Here is a 13099-nt window from a genome sequence, read left to right as displayed (position 1 = left end):
GGCTTCTGATATTGCATTGCTACTTCCATATTTCCTTCTTGTTTTTAAAAGCTTTCAAATGCATAACATTGAGAAAATATTATGATTATAGCCTCAACTAAATGAAAATATCCTGTAGGAAAAGCAGAGAGTATTTTTTGAGGTGCAATTTATTAGATACAGCAGAAAATAAGGAATACATCCTGGTAACAAGAAACTGGGTTGTCTGAGAGAAGTAGCTCTCAGACAGAATTGCACCCAAAATGGTGCAGACATTTTACAGCTGATCAAGCATAGTTAATCTTTGTTCTTTTCAGATTTTCCTAGGACAGGAGCTTTAAATATGTATACAACTTTCTAAAATTGACCGACAGATTCCCTGCTGTGGCAGGGCCCTCAGGCATCAGGGCTGCTTTGGTCTGCTGCTTTCTGTGTGGGAATCACCATTCATTCTCCTTGGGAATAAGCTTCTTTTCTCTGGGTGAAATGTTTATCTTGGTACTTGTGTGGTGACCAGCACCCTACAGTATGTTAGGAGTTCAGACTAAATCTTTCAGTGGTCCATTCCGATCATTCTCTATGTAGGAAAATGTTATTATTTTGAAATGATGTAATTAATTAGTCAATGAAAGCAGCATTTGTCAATAATTTGTCAATGAAACAACATTTAGAATTAAGTATAATCCCTTCCTTCCACCCCAACCCTGCCCTATGTCTTCTGCATAAACCCATGCAAATTTTATGTGGTGATTTCGCACATAAAAATTATGCCTTTTATTTATTGAGGAAGTGGCTCACCAGCAGAGATGGCAAAAATTGACACATTCTTTTTATCACTATTTTTTAAGGCCCACATTATAATGTATAAACATGTATAAACAGTGGCCTATCATGGATGACTTAATGCAACTATTTTTTAAGTTTTGAGTCCTTGATTTCCAGTTTCATGCCTCACAGGCAGTTCATTTTCTTTAAACGAACTTTGTAGGGCTCTCAATCTAGGAGAAAGAACTAAATTCTGTTAAAGCATCAGCATAGAGGTCAGTGATTGTTTAGTCACTGGGATAGGTTTTTGCAATGCAAATATCAAGCATATGCAAATGCTTGAGATAATGAAACTGAAAAGCTGTATTAGAAAGCCAGACTTGTGTCACAAGCCATTGTTAAGAGGCTTCCTAGTGAGAATGACTATGTGGGTTTAAATTCCAGTGTCTCGAGGTTTCTGTCCATACACATAATGATTGAAGGCAAGGAGTGCAGCTCCCAGGCTGTGTGATTAGCGTTTCTTTAACTTCATGAATTTCATTAGGATGTGAGACGTGAATGACCCACACCCTTCCTCCTTCTATCCCTCCTGTGAGTCCCTTCTTGGTAAATTTTGAACTTAGTGGCTAATTTAAACCACAGCTGCCTGAGGAACAGAAGTCAGGTTTGCATTTTATTGGATTCCCTCAGATACTTTCCAGAGGACGCCTGAGATGGCGGCAGGTGAGCGCCCAGGCCTGGTGGCTTCAGTTTGGCAGCACTGGGCAGGCCGGTGGCCTGCCCGGGCCTGGGGGCAGAACCACGGGGAGCCTGGGGGTGGCTGTGGGGAGATGGGCATAACGGCCTGGGGAAGGCCAAAAAAGTTAGGAAAAAAACATTTTCCCTAACTGAGCACTTGGCGATCGAAACAGCTGAATGGATAGGTGTGAGCTGATCAAAGCCATGCTTTTGATACATGTCTTAATGATTGTGAAAGTACTGTCTGATTCCTTTCTAAAGCTGTTAGGGGAGAAATTTCCATCACCTAGCAGATTTGATAGTCCCTATAAATTTGCATCTGATCATTTGCATCCCACTGTCCTCATACCTGAATTTCAGCAGAGCCTGGGTAATGTTAGGGCTTACCTTCTTCTCTGGTGGCTCTGTTTTTGTTTCTTTGAAGTAGATTATTGTTCAGAACAATGTGTATTTTTAGAAGCAATTTTGTATAATCTAAATGAACAAGCCTTCTGTATAGTTTGTATTATGCAAAAATCAATGCCAGCAAAACTCAGTGATTATGTTTTGCCCTCAGAAGTCAACTGAAACGTTTTAGGTAACAGAGCTAGCTGAGTGGAAGAAGTGTGCTGTGCTGGGGAGTGATGGCATAACCTGGCAATTAGGAGAGTTATTTTGAAGTAAAGTATTGGTGTGTTACATTTGCAGAATAATAGCTACACGAACAAAGCATTTCTATCTTGCATTATAGTCATATCAGACTTTTAAACCTTGATTTTCTAAAGGAAAATATCTTCTCTTTTACCCAATGTGTCTATTTTATTTTTCAGTGTGTTAATTTAGGGTCTAATTCTTCCACATCTTGAATGCTATCAAATGAGAATGTAGTCATTAGATTTATTTTTTTGTTTGCAATTTTTTTCAGCAATGAAGTGTTAAAGTGTTTAGGAAAGATCTAAAGCCTCAATAATAAGTTTGTTATTTGACAGCTGAGTTACAGACCTGGCCTAGATGATAAAGGTTAAGAAACAAAGATGTTATTTCAAGAATTAAGTGTCAGCAGATCTTACCATGTGGAAAAAGAAGATTGACTGTGCAGTACATAGTATTACGTAAGACTTTGTCTTTGATTTCTTCTGCCAGTCTATATTATGTAAATTTTACCTATAACTTTAAGATGGAAATTTTATTCATGTATTACATGTTTCTTGTACTAATAAATAGTTTCCAGCTTTGCTTTGCCAGTATAGTCAGCAAATGGGTTGCTCCAGAAAAGTTAAGACATGTTGAATTACCCAAGTAAATGCATGCCTTCTACCTTTCAGCTTCTCCAGTTGGTAACGGATATATCAAGCCAGCTGTCCCACCTGTTTGTGGTACACAGAGAGAAAAAGGACCTCCAGCCATGTTGCCTATCAGCGTTGACCCGGACAGTAAGCCAGGCGAATATGTCCTGAAGAGCTTGTTTGTTAACTTCACTACTCAGGCTGAACGAAAGATTCGCATCATCATGGCAGAACCTCTTGTAAGTAAATGGAAATTCTAGGTATATACGCAATTTACTTTGAATTTCTTTTTAAAATCAGGTCTGCATGTCACACAACGTGGAATGTTTTGCTTGTAATCTGTGTTAAAGTTTGATAGTGTTTCCCAAACCATAAGACACACTACTGTGGTGATCAGAAGGACAGAGTTATGCAAGATATGCCAAAGGGGTGACATTTTTGCTTGAAATGAGGGCATGTGCTAATATGATGGAGAGGCAGAAGGGGTTTCAGGCAACGTAGGTTTCACAGCTGGGAGAGAGGTCACTTGAGTCAAAATAGATTAGAAAAAGCTGAAATATGATTAAAAATATATAAGAACATTACTGATTTTCAGCTAAAACATGGAAGTGAATAGCACTGCTGGTTCCTATTTTAGTTCTGACAGTAGTAGGTTTCATAATCTAACAAAGTGCTATAGCACGTATTTTCCATATATGAAAAAACATACAGCATTTGAAAAAAGAGCTACATTACAAAGTCTTACATAGGCAGTGAAAGAACTGACACTATTCCTGAGTTGTAAGGAGGTTTTTTTTTTAACATCTTATAATATTTTTTGTTACAAAGCATAATATTGACCTATGATAATACCTATTTCGTGTCTAGATATTCTGAATGGTAAAATTAGGATTGTCTTGATTCTGATGACATCTGTTTAGCTTTATGTTTTAATTTAGATCCAGAAGCATTTGATACTTGTTAAGGCTTTCCAGACTTTGTTCTGAAACATTAGGTAGATACAAAATGAAAGATTATGCATAATTTGGAAATAACACAAAAATGCTAAGAGAAAGGAATATTTTGACAAAGATCCATTTTTTCTTCTTATGTGGGAAAATCATAAAAATTGGAATAAAGACATGGACAGTCATGGCCCAGGCCCTTTAGGAAAAAAAAAAAAAGTGGCTAGCAGCTATTTAGTATCATTCAGTCTTCATGTGACACACAGTGAAGATGCTTAAAATTTTAAGACAGAATATATTGTGAAATTACATACAAGATCCAGAAAACAACAACATGACCGTGACTGAGAGCATCATTTCCTTGGGGCACCTCTGTTACTCATAAACATTTATCGCTGCATTTGCATGTAATATTTCAGGCACAGATATTAAACAATGACCCTGATTTATTCCCATTCACGTTGTGTTAAGATGATTTAGACTTGCTGTGTTTTGATACGGGTTGGTTTTTTGTTTTGTTTTGTTTTTTGTCTCTTTGTGAAACTATGAGTATCTGAATGTTGATCTTTATTCCGGAAATTTTTCAGTAAAATTTTATTTAGCAAATTCAGTGTAGAGTGTAAAAATATGACAGAGGACTAGAATTTCACCTTTTTGTTGTCAACAGTTTTGGTACATATTTCTAACAGGGGTCTAACTGTGAGACACTAACAATAATTCAATGTCATATTCACATCTTATTAATATTAATAGGACTTATAAGCCATGGCATGCTGCTATTTGAGAGTGACTGTGACAAATGTGCAAGCAGGTTTTTGTAGACATTCAGTCAAAATGATCTTGAACTAATTAGGTTTTAATAAATGAAATGACAGGGAAAATGGCAAAAATTATTCTGGAAAAGTGGCTAAGAAGTTCAGTTCACCCTTTTTGTGGGATAGCTGTTGGATGTCTTGCTGCTTTGTTCCCACATTTCTACTCCATTGACTAAAATTTTGACCAGGAGGTTCAAGGGATCTGCAAAACAAAGATTATAAATTGGTGATGCAGAGCCACCCTTCACCTTTTTTCACAATAGGTAGTCAAATGGTGAACTCTTTGAAGATTCTGTTCTAATTAAACTCCAATGTACTTCAAAGAAAATCAAGCTTGCAAAGTACTCTAGCACTGAGATATCTCTAGTGTGAATTCTCTAAGTCATTACAAGATATGACAGTTTAATTTTATAATGAGTGATGAATACTTAAGATATCTTTTAGAGAAGCTGAAATGATCGGTATATATAATTGCTTTTTCCTCTCTTTTATCATGAAGTCTATCTCAGATTCAAGCTCTGGATTAAATTAAAAACTTACTGTTACATTTTTTGCCTAAATCTTTCTTTCCATGCACAGGTTTTGCCTAATTATCCTTTCTGATTATTGCTGTTTCTATGAATTTTTCTCTCTCAGTTTCTTTGACCTGTTTGATATATCCATCTCTTTCTTTTGTGATGTACACAGAGCCCAACTGTAAATTACAGTTTTCTGACAACAGTGGTGGAAAATCAAATTTGTTTGCTGCCAAGAGCAGCCGATGCTAGCAAGGCATAAAAGATGCCTGCTATTTTCTAGGGCAGCAGTGAAGGGCACTCCACCCAGTCCCTCCTGCAGCCCCATGAAATCTCAGCTGGGACAGCAAGATTCCAGCAGCAGGGAAGGCACAGGGCAATGTCACTTACTCCTCCTGCAGCCTTGGCTGTCATCAGAGTGTGATTTGACATTTTTGGTAACTGGACCTGGCAGCGATCATCATAAAAAATGCACTCCCTAGTTAATATGTTTTCTAGGCATAAATCTAATGTTGACTAACAAGTTAGAAACGAAACCTTTTGTTATCAGATGTGATTTTTTTTACTTTATTGGGAGAATATTTAATTTGAAATTTCAGGACAAATTTTTCACCTTTTTAGGGTGTCTGAAATAAAACAAACATTTCAGTAATTACACTAAGCTCACAAATATGTCACTAATTTTTAATGGCTAAACTACTATGCTCAGATTGTCGAGTTATATTAGTCCAAGTTAAAGGTATTTGGCAGCAGAATTAATTAAAAGGGATTTTCCAGTTTATACAATTAAATTCAAAGCAATGAAATGAAAGTCATTTCTTCTTGATAACCTTTAATAATTCCGATACTTTTCTGTAAATAATTTTTTATAACAAATATTAATCCTTATTTCTGTAGACCATTTTTCACAGCTGACTGCATTTGCATTTACATTTTTATCAGTTTGTATTATAAATCTTTTTTGCATTGCTTCATTTACAAACATGATTTGATATTTTAGTGCCATAGATTTTTTTGTGAGTGGTGGTGACCTTATAATGAAGCAAAAAGAAAGAAGCCGAGGAAATATTTTTGCCAGTTCAAATGATAAAATGTGTTTACGTGTCATAATGCTGTAAGAAAAAAGAAACCAACAGAGAAAAGAGTTTCCTTTTTAGGAGTGTTGATTATCACTTAGGGTAATAATTCATCCTGTGCATACTGATCAGGCTAATCTTTAAATACGGCTTTCAGCATTACTTACACACAGCTGTAGGCATTGATAAAACATAGTGAGCTACAGGCATTGACAGTGGTTAATGGTTAATTTAGCTGTTGGTAAACTTTCATTATGCTTTTCTCCTGCAAGCATCTTCTTTTACCGAGCTTGTCTAAATTCAGGAACTCTCTATCTGATTACTGAACTGAAGAAGAGAATTTATTTATTACAGGGTTAGGACTATCAACATACTCATGTATTCTGCCAAAAACCTTCTCCTTTTATTAGATAGGTTTATCTGGCCTTTGGAAAAAAAAAATGAAGGCAGCATTGTGGTTGATGCAAGTGTATTTATGACTTCCATTTAAGTAGAAGCTCAAAGACATTAAAATATAGACCTATATCAAAACAGGGTTGGTGATAACAGCCAAGCAGGTGGTTAGAAAGACTTCAAATGGGTAAGAAAAATGCAAGTAATTTTGCAAAGATATAAAAAGTTGGTTAGATTTTTGCAAAGGCTGACCAACCAACATGTATAGTGTCATGGCTGTCTGATTAGCTTTAATCTAGGCTTAACTGTCTCTAGGCATTTTAGAAGAAATATGCTAAGGACTGATTTGGTAGAAAATGAAGTAGAAGCTTTTAAGGTTTTTGAGGACTGGATGGTGATAACTAGTCAGACTTAAGTAGGCTATAATAATATCAAGCAAATTTAGCACATAGCTCTAATGTAGAATTTTCTGTTTTACATGGACTAAAATTCCAGCTGCATCACATGAGGAATGACTCCTTTGTTCTTATTTATGATGAGACACATTAGCATTACGCATTTTTTACATTTGAAATCCTCATGAATAGTTTGGCCAACACAGGTGTATGGGATCCACAGCACGTAGACAGGAGTTATTTTCAGGAACAAGTAATATTGTAGAAAAGGGGCAAGGCAAACTGCTTCTGGCCATTCACTCAGTATGTATGTGCCTAGATAAAATGAAAAGAAGACAACTTTATTTGAATAACCTTATGCAAGTATATGTTGAAAATGCTGTTCTCTTTGCACTTATAAAAAGTATCCTCCTTATGACCTTGTAAATGGTACTACAAACATGACAGATTCCTATTGTCATCCAGCCCTATTCAGCTCTGTGTCATTTTGTATCACTCAAGGATTCTGTCACTCATAATTAATGGAATTCTTTTATTCCACTACGGTTTGAAGTACTCAAGATTCTGTAAAACATATGTGGGAAGTCCATCCCAACCCTGACAAGTTCATAGTTCATAATATAATGTCATAATTCTGTATCTAATATATCATAACTGTCTTTTTTCTACTGAATTCTCTATTTAGAATTTGTCTTAATAAATATTAGTGGATTCATTCTTTTAGATCCAGTTGCGACAAATAATGCACAGGACATTAAGAGTAATTACCTGTTCTTCCGATAATTGTCTATGAAGTACTTAAGACGATTCTTCAGAAATTCTGCCTTACTTTATTATATCATGCTGACCTCTCTCCAGTTCATAATAAAGTCAAAGCACCTACACATCATCTTACTTTAACTAGTCAACGTATAGCCTGCATATAGCATCCCTTTATTGTAAAGAGCACTAAGATCTGTTACAGTGGATTCATTAAGAGGCTTGCTGAACAGAACAGATCTATGTCTGTCAGTCACCATCCTCAGGAGGATGCCACATCTTCTACTGCTCCCAGCAGCTGTCAGCGCAGCAGGGTTTCTTAGCTGCAGGTCATTGGCTGACTGTATAACAGGTCATTTTTTTTAGACTAACAGTTGGTCTCAGTATTTTATTCAATTTCCAGCCATATCAAAGTACTAAGTTTGTTTTTTTGCGTGGGTGGTCCCCTTGGGTTTGTTTCTCTTTACTCAGCCTTTCCAGCAGCTAACTTCTGTTTCGAGAAATCAGTTCAGCATAACCATGGTCTCATCATCCCTCTCCCCTTCTTCACTGATTGAATTTTCTTGGAACTTCAGTGGCTTTTGAAGTACAGTATGGTCTTCCCAAACTCTCCTTTGCACAGTGAAACTCTGCCAGTGATAATGAAGTGCAAGCTGAGCCATATCAGCTTGTCTTTTGCTCCAGGAGAGAGAGGCATCTGAACCCGGGAGATATTATCCATGAAATCAGCAAGTTCTTCCCATTTACCCAAAAGATGTAAAGGCAGAAAAGTATAGAGGAATGAAGCTTTTATACTGAAGATAGGGATCATCTATAGCAAAGACAAATCCAACATCATAAAGGGCTTTCTCTTACTCTTTCACTCATCACCTCAGGAAAAAATATGCCCCTCTACTTATCTTGATGCGTATCGCAGGCTGAGACCTGTAGCAGAAGCCCAGCACTGAACAGTATAGAGCAGTAGTCCCAGGGTCTTGAATCTCAGGACGGTTACCTTCGTGAAAGACCTGGAAAGGTTTGTATGATTGAAGCAGTGGCCACAGACGAGATATCTTCTGTGTAGTTTGGAGGGACGTACTGTAAAATTAAAACACAGGAATTGAGACAAAGCATGTGAAAGACAGCTGGAGAAAGAATTAGAGGAAGAGACAAATGTAGGGGTTAGTAAGTAATCAAGTGAGTTCAGGAGAATGGAGAGAGGGGTCAGATTCCAGCTTCCATATGAGACTGGGAGGAAAGTTCATATCATTTTAGCAAACAGGAAGGAAAAAGACACATTTTTGTATAGCCATTGGAATGTGCGTTTGCAGTGATATACAGGTCCATGAAAACACCCATACGTTTTAGAGCCAGGCAATATCAACAGGAGTTTTCTTTGTGTTTCCACAGCTGGGCACAAGGGCAAAATAATGTTAGAGGCTTCAGATCTCATTCCAACAGCAGAACTTTCCAGGATGCTTACTGTCCCTGGGCCTTGCTTGTGCACGGATATAGTTGGAGGATAGTTAGTGGTGCACGTGAAGGTTCAAATCGCTAAGAGGATTTAATGTTGGAAGATAGAGATTCAATCCAAGCTCACTGAGGCTGTCGCACTGTAGCACGTGTTGGCTGATGCTTGCAGATATAGCAGAGAACCTGCCACGTGCCCCTAAACATGTTTTTGTATCATTTAAGGATATTGGTTATTGCCACTGTCCAGAAAGTGGAAGCTGTATTAGTCATCTCAGACCGGCCTTGTAATTGGTCTGCTGCCCCTTGTCCTGTCACTACAGGTCCTGGTAAAAAGTCTCTCCTTCTTGTAAGCCCTTTTTATATATTGAAAGGCTGCAGTAAGATGTCCCAGAGCTGTCTCTTCTCCAGGCTGATCAACCCCAACTCTCTCAACCTTCCTTCACAGCAGCAGTGCTCCAGCCCTCTTGTAATTTTTGTGGCCCTCCTCTGGACCTGCTCTATCTGTCTTGCCTGTTAGTAAGATAGTTCCAATCCAGTTTTCATTCCCAAGGCTCACAAATGTAGGAAACTTGCCCACCCTTCCCAACCTCCCCATTTTTATAGTATTTGAGTAGTTACATATAAATGTACTAAAAGAAGGAGACTTGCCCACTGCTTGGAACACAGAGATCACTCAATTCCCTGGAGCGTTGCTCTCGCCATCGGCAGTAGATGTGCCTCAAGGTGAGGATGGAACATTTGTAATAACTCAGAGAATGTGATGAGCTCAACAGGGAAGATGCACATCCCCCATTCAGCATAGGAAAAAAAAAAAAAAAACACAAAGCTTCTTGTATTTGTCTAGTGTCCTTCTTGCATAGCAGAAATAACTTTGCTCATCATAAATCAGATGGTGTAAAACTCTTCATATATGGGTTAATTTCTCTGTTTAGGGAACAAAGATGTACCAAATGACCAGGTGCAAGATCAGGGTAGAGCATCCTCTCACCTTCTTCGCCAACTCTCAGAAGTGATGTTAAAGAAGATAGAAAGGAGGGAACAGTACTGCTCAAGTTACATGCTTTTGACTGCAGTGACTTTGTATTCCAGACCTATTTAATTTACCACTGGATCTTTCAGTGTTTCTATGTCACAGTTACCTGCTGTCCAACCAGCCTCCACTTCGTAAAAGTGATTATTATATGCATCCCCCTGATTTTTTTTAAATAAATATATATTGGCTGATGAAAAGTGCCTAGCCACCTTGGTAAACAGCTGAAACAGGATGCTGAATAACATTTTATTGCAAAGGTCATATAGTGGATTTGAAATTCCAGACCTCTGTAGTATGTTGGTCTTAGTATGTGAAAAATAAGTTACTTACAAATTCCCGTACAAGAAACATTTTTCTGAAAATGCATTGTAATAGATCTTAACATAAGGACCAACAGAAGAAGAAATCTGTATTTATTTTGATAGCTTTTGAGAAATAGTTACTGTATATCTTGCTTACCTTGAAGAAAATGCATCGTACAGGGATTTGTGTCTTGCTGCAGTCAGGCTTTGAGATGTAATAGCCTCGTTGTTTTCCAGCTCCACAACAGTTTATTACTGCTGCTTCCTATACCAGGCCTTTCTCATTTCATGACTAGAAGTTTAGTTGGTTTGGCAAGGACTGACTTAAAATGTTTTGTTGGTTGGTTGGTTGGTTGGTTGGTTTTTGTATATTCAAATTGACGACCAAACATCAGTTAAGCTGAGAACTGTTTTAGGATTGTAGATCACTGTGGTAGCTGGAGTAATTAATAACAAGGAAAAACAAGGGAAAGTTATGATATTAGCCCAGGTTTTACAACTTGCATGTGTTCAGATAGAGGATTTTGATGTGATTGTGGGTTCACTAAGTTGTGGGTTCACTAAGTTACAGTCTTAGAAAAGCATTCCTCTTAACACAAAACTCTTAAAATAAGCAGCCAATAAAACTTTATTCTTGACTGTGCTAGAGGTTAGCTCAAATTTCAATGAAGTCATCACTTGTACTCTTTTAAATTTTCCTAATAAAAAAAGGTATGCATTTAAAGTATTTTCTTTCAGAACTAGTCCGTTGGTAGCCATCAGTGTATTGGGGCTCATAATACCTTTGTAAGATGATACTTTTCCTTCCTACATACGAGAAGGCATCTTACTTAGCAACAGAAAAATATTAGAGAAAATACAAATGCTGGCAGCAGTAGGTTAGTTTGTTTTTGTTGTTGGTTTTTGGTTTTGTGTGTTTTTTTTTCAGTTGCCTGAATAGATCTGTAACAGCACTTAACCTTTATTTAAAGTTAGTGACCCTTTATTATCAACACTGAGTTGAGGGCATGTCTGGGATTTTTTTTTACTGATCAGGTAAGAATGTCAGTGCTCTTGAGTTGTTTGAGCAAGATATGTGAAAGGTAATTTTTTTTTCTCCATATTATTTGGGGAAAGTTATAGTGCTAGTAACTGAACTGAAGTTTCCGTACACGGTTTTGTCTTCAGCAGTGAGGAGGTACTGGGAACAGCCTTTTTCATGTGAACAAAACAGAAGAGCTGTTACAAAGAAAAGAGCAGTTGCATGAAGAAAGAATAGACTGGCTTCATGACTAATTCTGAGCCCGTCTTCATACACCTTCCATTATTTTTGTGTAATATCTAAAAATAAGTGGTTTTCACCTGACTTTGCTACAACAAAATTTTGGGGAGACAGATAATACTTTCGCTTATGTTCAGTAGCCACTTGAAATACACAGTTTTTCTCCATATGAAATACCAAGTATCCTTAGCATTGCTTTTGTACTTAATCTTCAAAAGTTACATAAAATTCATCACTGTTTTCTTTCACATTTTCAGTGTCCATAATACAGTTTTATGCAGAGTTGTGGTGTTTTCTTGAAGACTGTATTACCATTCTTTTTTTTGATTAAGTTTGTGTTTAGAGTTTCCTTTTGGTGTATGCTTAGAATTGCAAAGGTTAATAAAGGAAGTACCCTATAATGTTTATTTCACTGTCTGTGTACCATGATCACCGACACAGCCTCTTACAAGAAGTATCTGATAGATAATTAATGCTGAGCAGAGCAACAAGGGAAATCACAGATTCTGGTGTCATCCACTGAACTGGCAATTTGTGTTTTTATGCACGATGACCTGCTGACGTGCAGAGAACTGTTGTGAAAACATAGGACACTAATTGCCTGTTTGGTGGAAGCTCCAGGTGGGTGACATTTGGGAGACTATCAGAGTAAACAGATTTTGAGTCAAAAAGCTTGCCTCTCTTAATTGCCTAGGTATAAATAAACTAGGCTCCTAGGGTAGGAGGGTTTTCCAAATAGTAAAAAAGTAAAATTAGAGATGAAAATTCTTTCAAGAGAAGTTTAGAACTATTTTCGGCTCAACAGTTTAATTTAAGGGATCGTAGATTGCTCTACGCATTTTTGAGAGGGCAAAACAGGAGGAAATGCCCCTCGCGAGTTCAGCTGTGTGAAGTTGCTCAGAGGAGGATCAGCAGGGAGCAGACGAGGGAGGAGGCAGGAGCACGCCGCCAGAAACACGGGCATGGACCAGACAAACAAAACTCTCCTTTAGAGGCAGCTGGCTGGGAGGTCAGCTCAGCCCTGTGTTACAGCTCTGTCCAGAGGGTAGGTGCTCCTCTGTGGGATGATGGTTTGCGTGCCCAGCCTGCAGAAGCAAACTGACACCGTGGCATTTTCCCCTGCGTGATCCAGAGAACAGTTTACACGGCACCTGAACACGAGATTGACAGCGATACGTTTTCTGATCTTTGTATGTACAAAACAACCAATGGCAAAATGACAAATTTGTCGTGTTTGATCAAGCTACGTTTGGAGCAGACCTTTTCCTATGAGATGCTGGCCACCGGCCTTTCCTGCTGAAAAGAATATATGACAAGGATGCACAGTTTCTGTCAGGGCTTTTGCAATCATTCATCGTAAGCAGGAAAGAATTAAGCTTGTTGGTTTTGTTTTTTTCCTTGGTACTT

General features: G+C 37.8%; 1 protein-coding gene across 1 annotated transcript in view; it reads left to right on the top strand.

Moving 5' to 3' along the window:
- The window catches only part of FRY (FRY microtubule binding protein), a 190133-nt gene that overhangs the window by 52071 nt on the left and 124963 nt on the right, over positions 1 to 13099 (top strand). The window contains 1 exon segment of the mRNA XM_040543874.1: positions 2787 to 2986. Within this exon segment, the coding sequence (XP_040399808.1) occupies positions 2787 to 2986 (200 nt within the window).

Source organism: Cygnus olor, chromosome 1 (genome assembly GCF_009769625.2).
Source record: "Cygnus olor isolate bCygOlo1 chromosome 1, bCygOlo1.pri.v2, whole genome shotgun sequence".
Taxonomy (NCBI): Eukaryota; Metazoa; Chordata; class Aves; order Anseriformes; family Anatidae; genus Cygnus; species Cygnus olor.
This window is presented reverse-complemented; position numbering and strand designations above follow the sequence as displayed.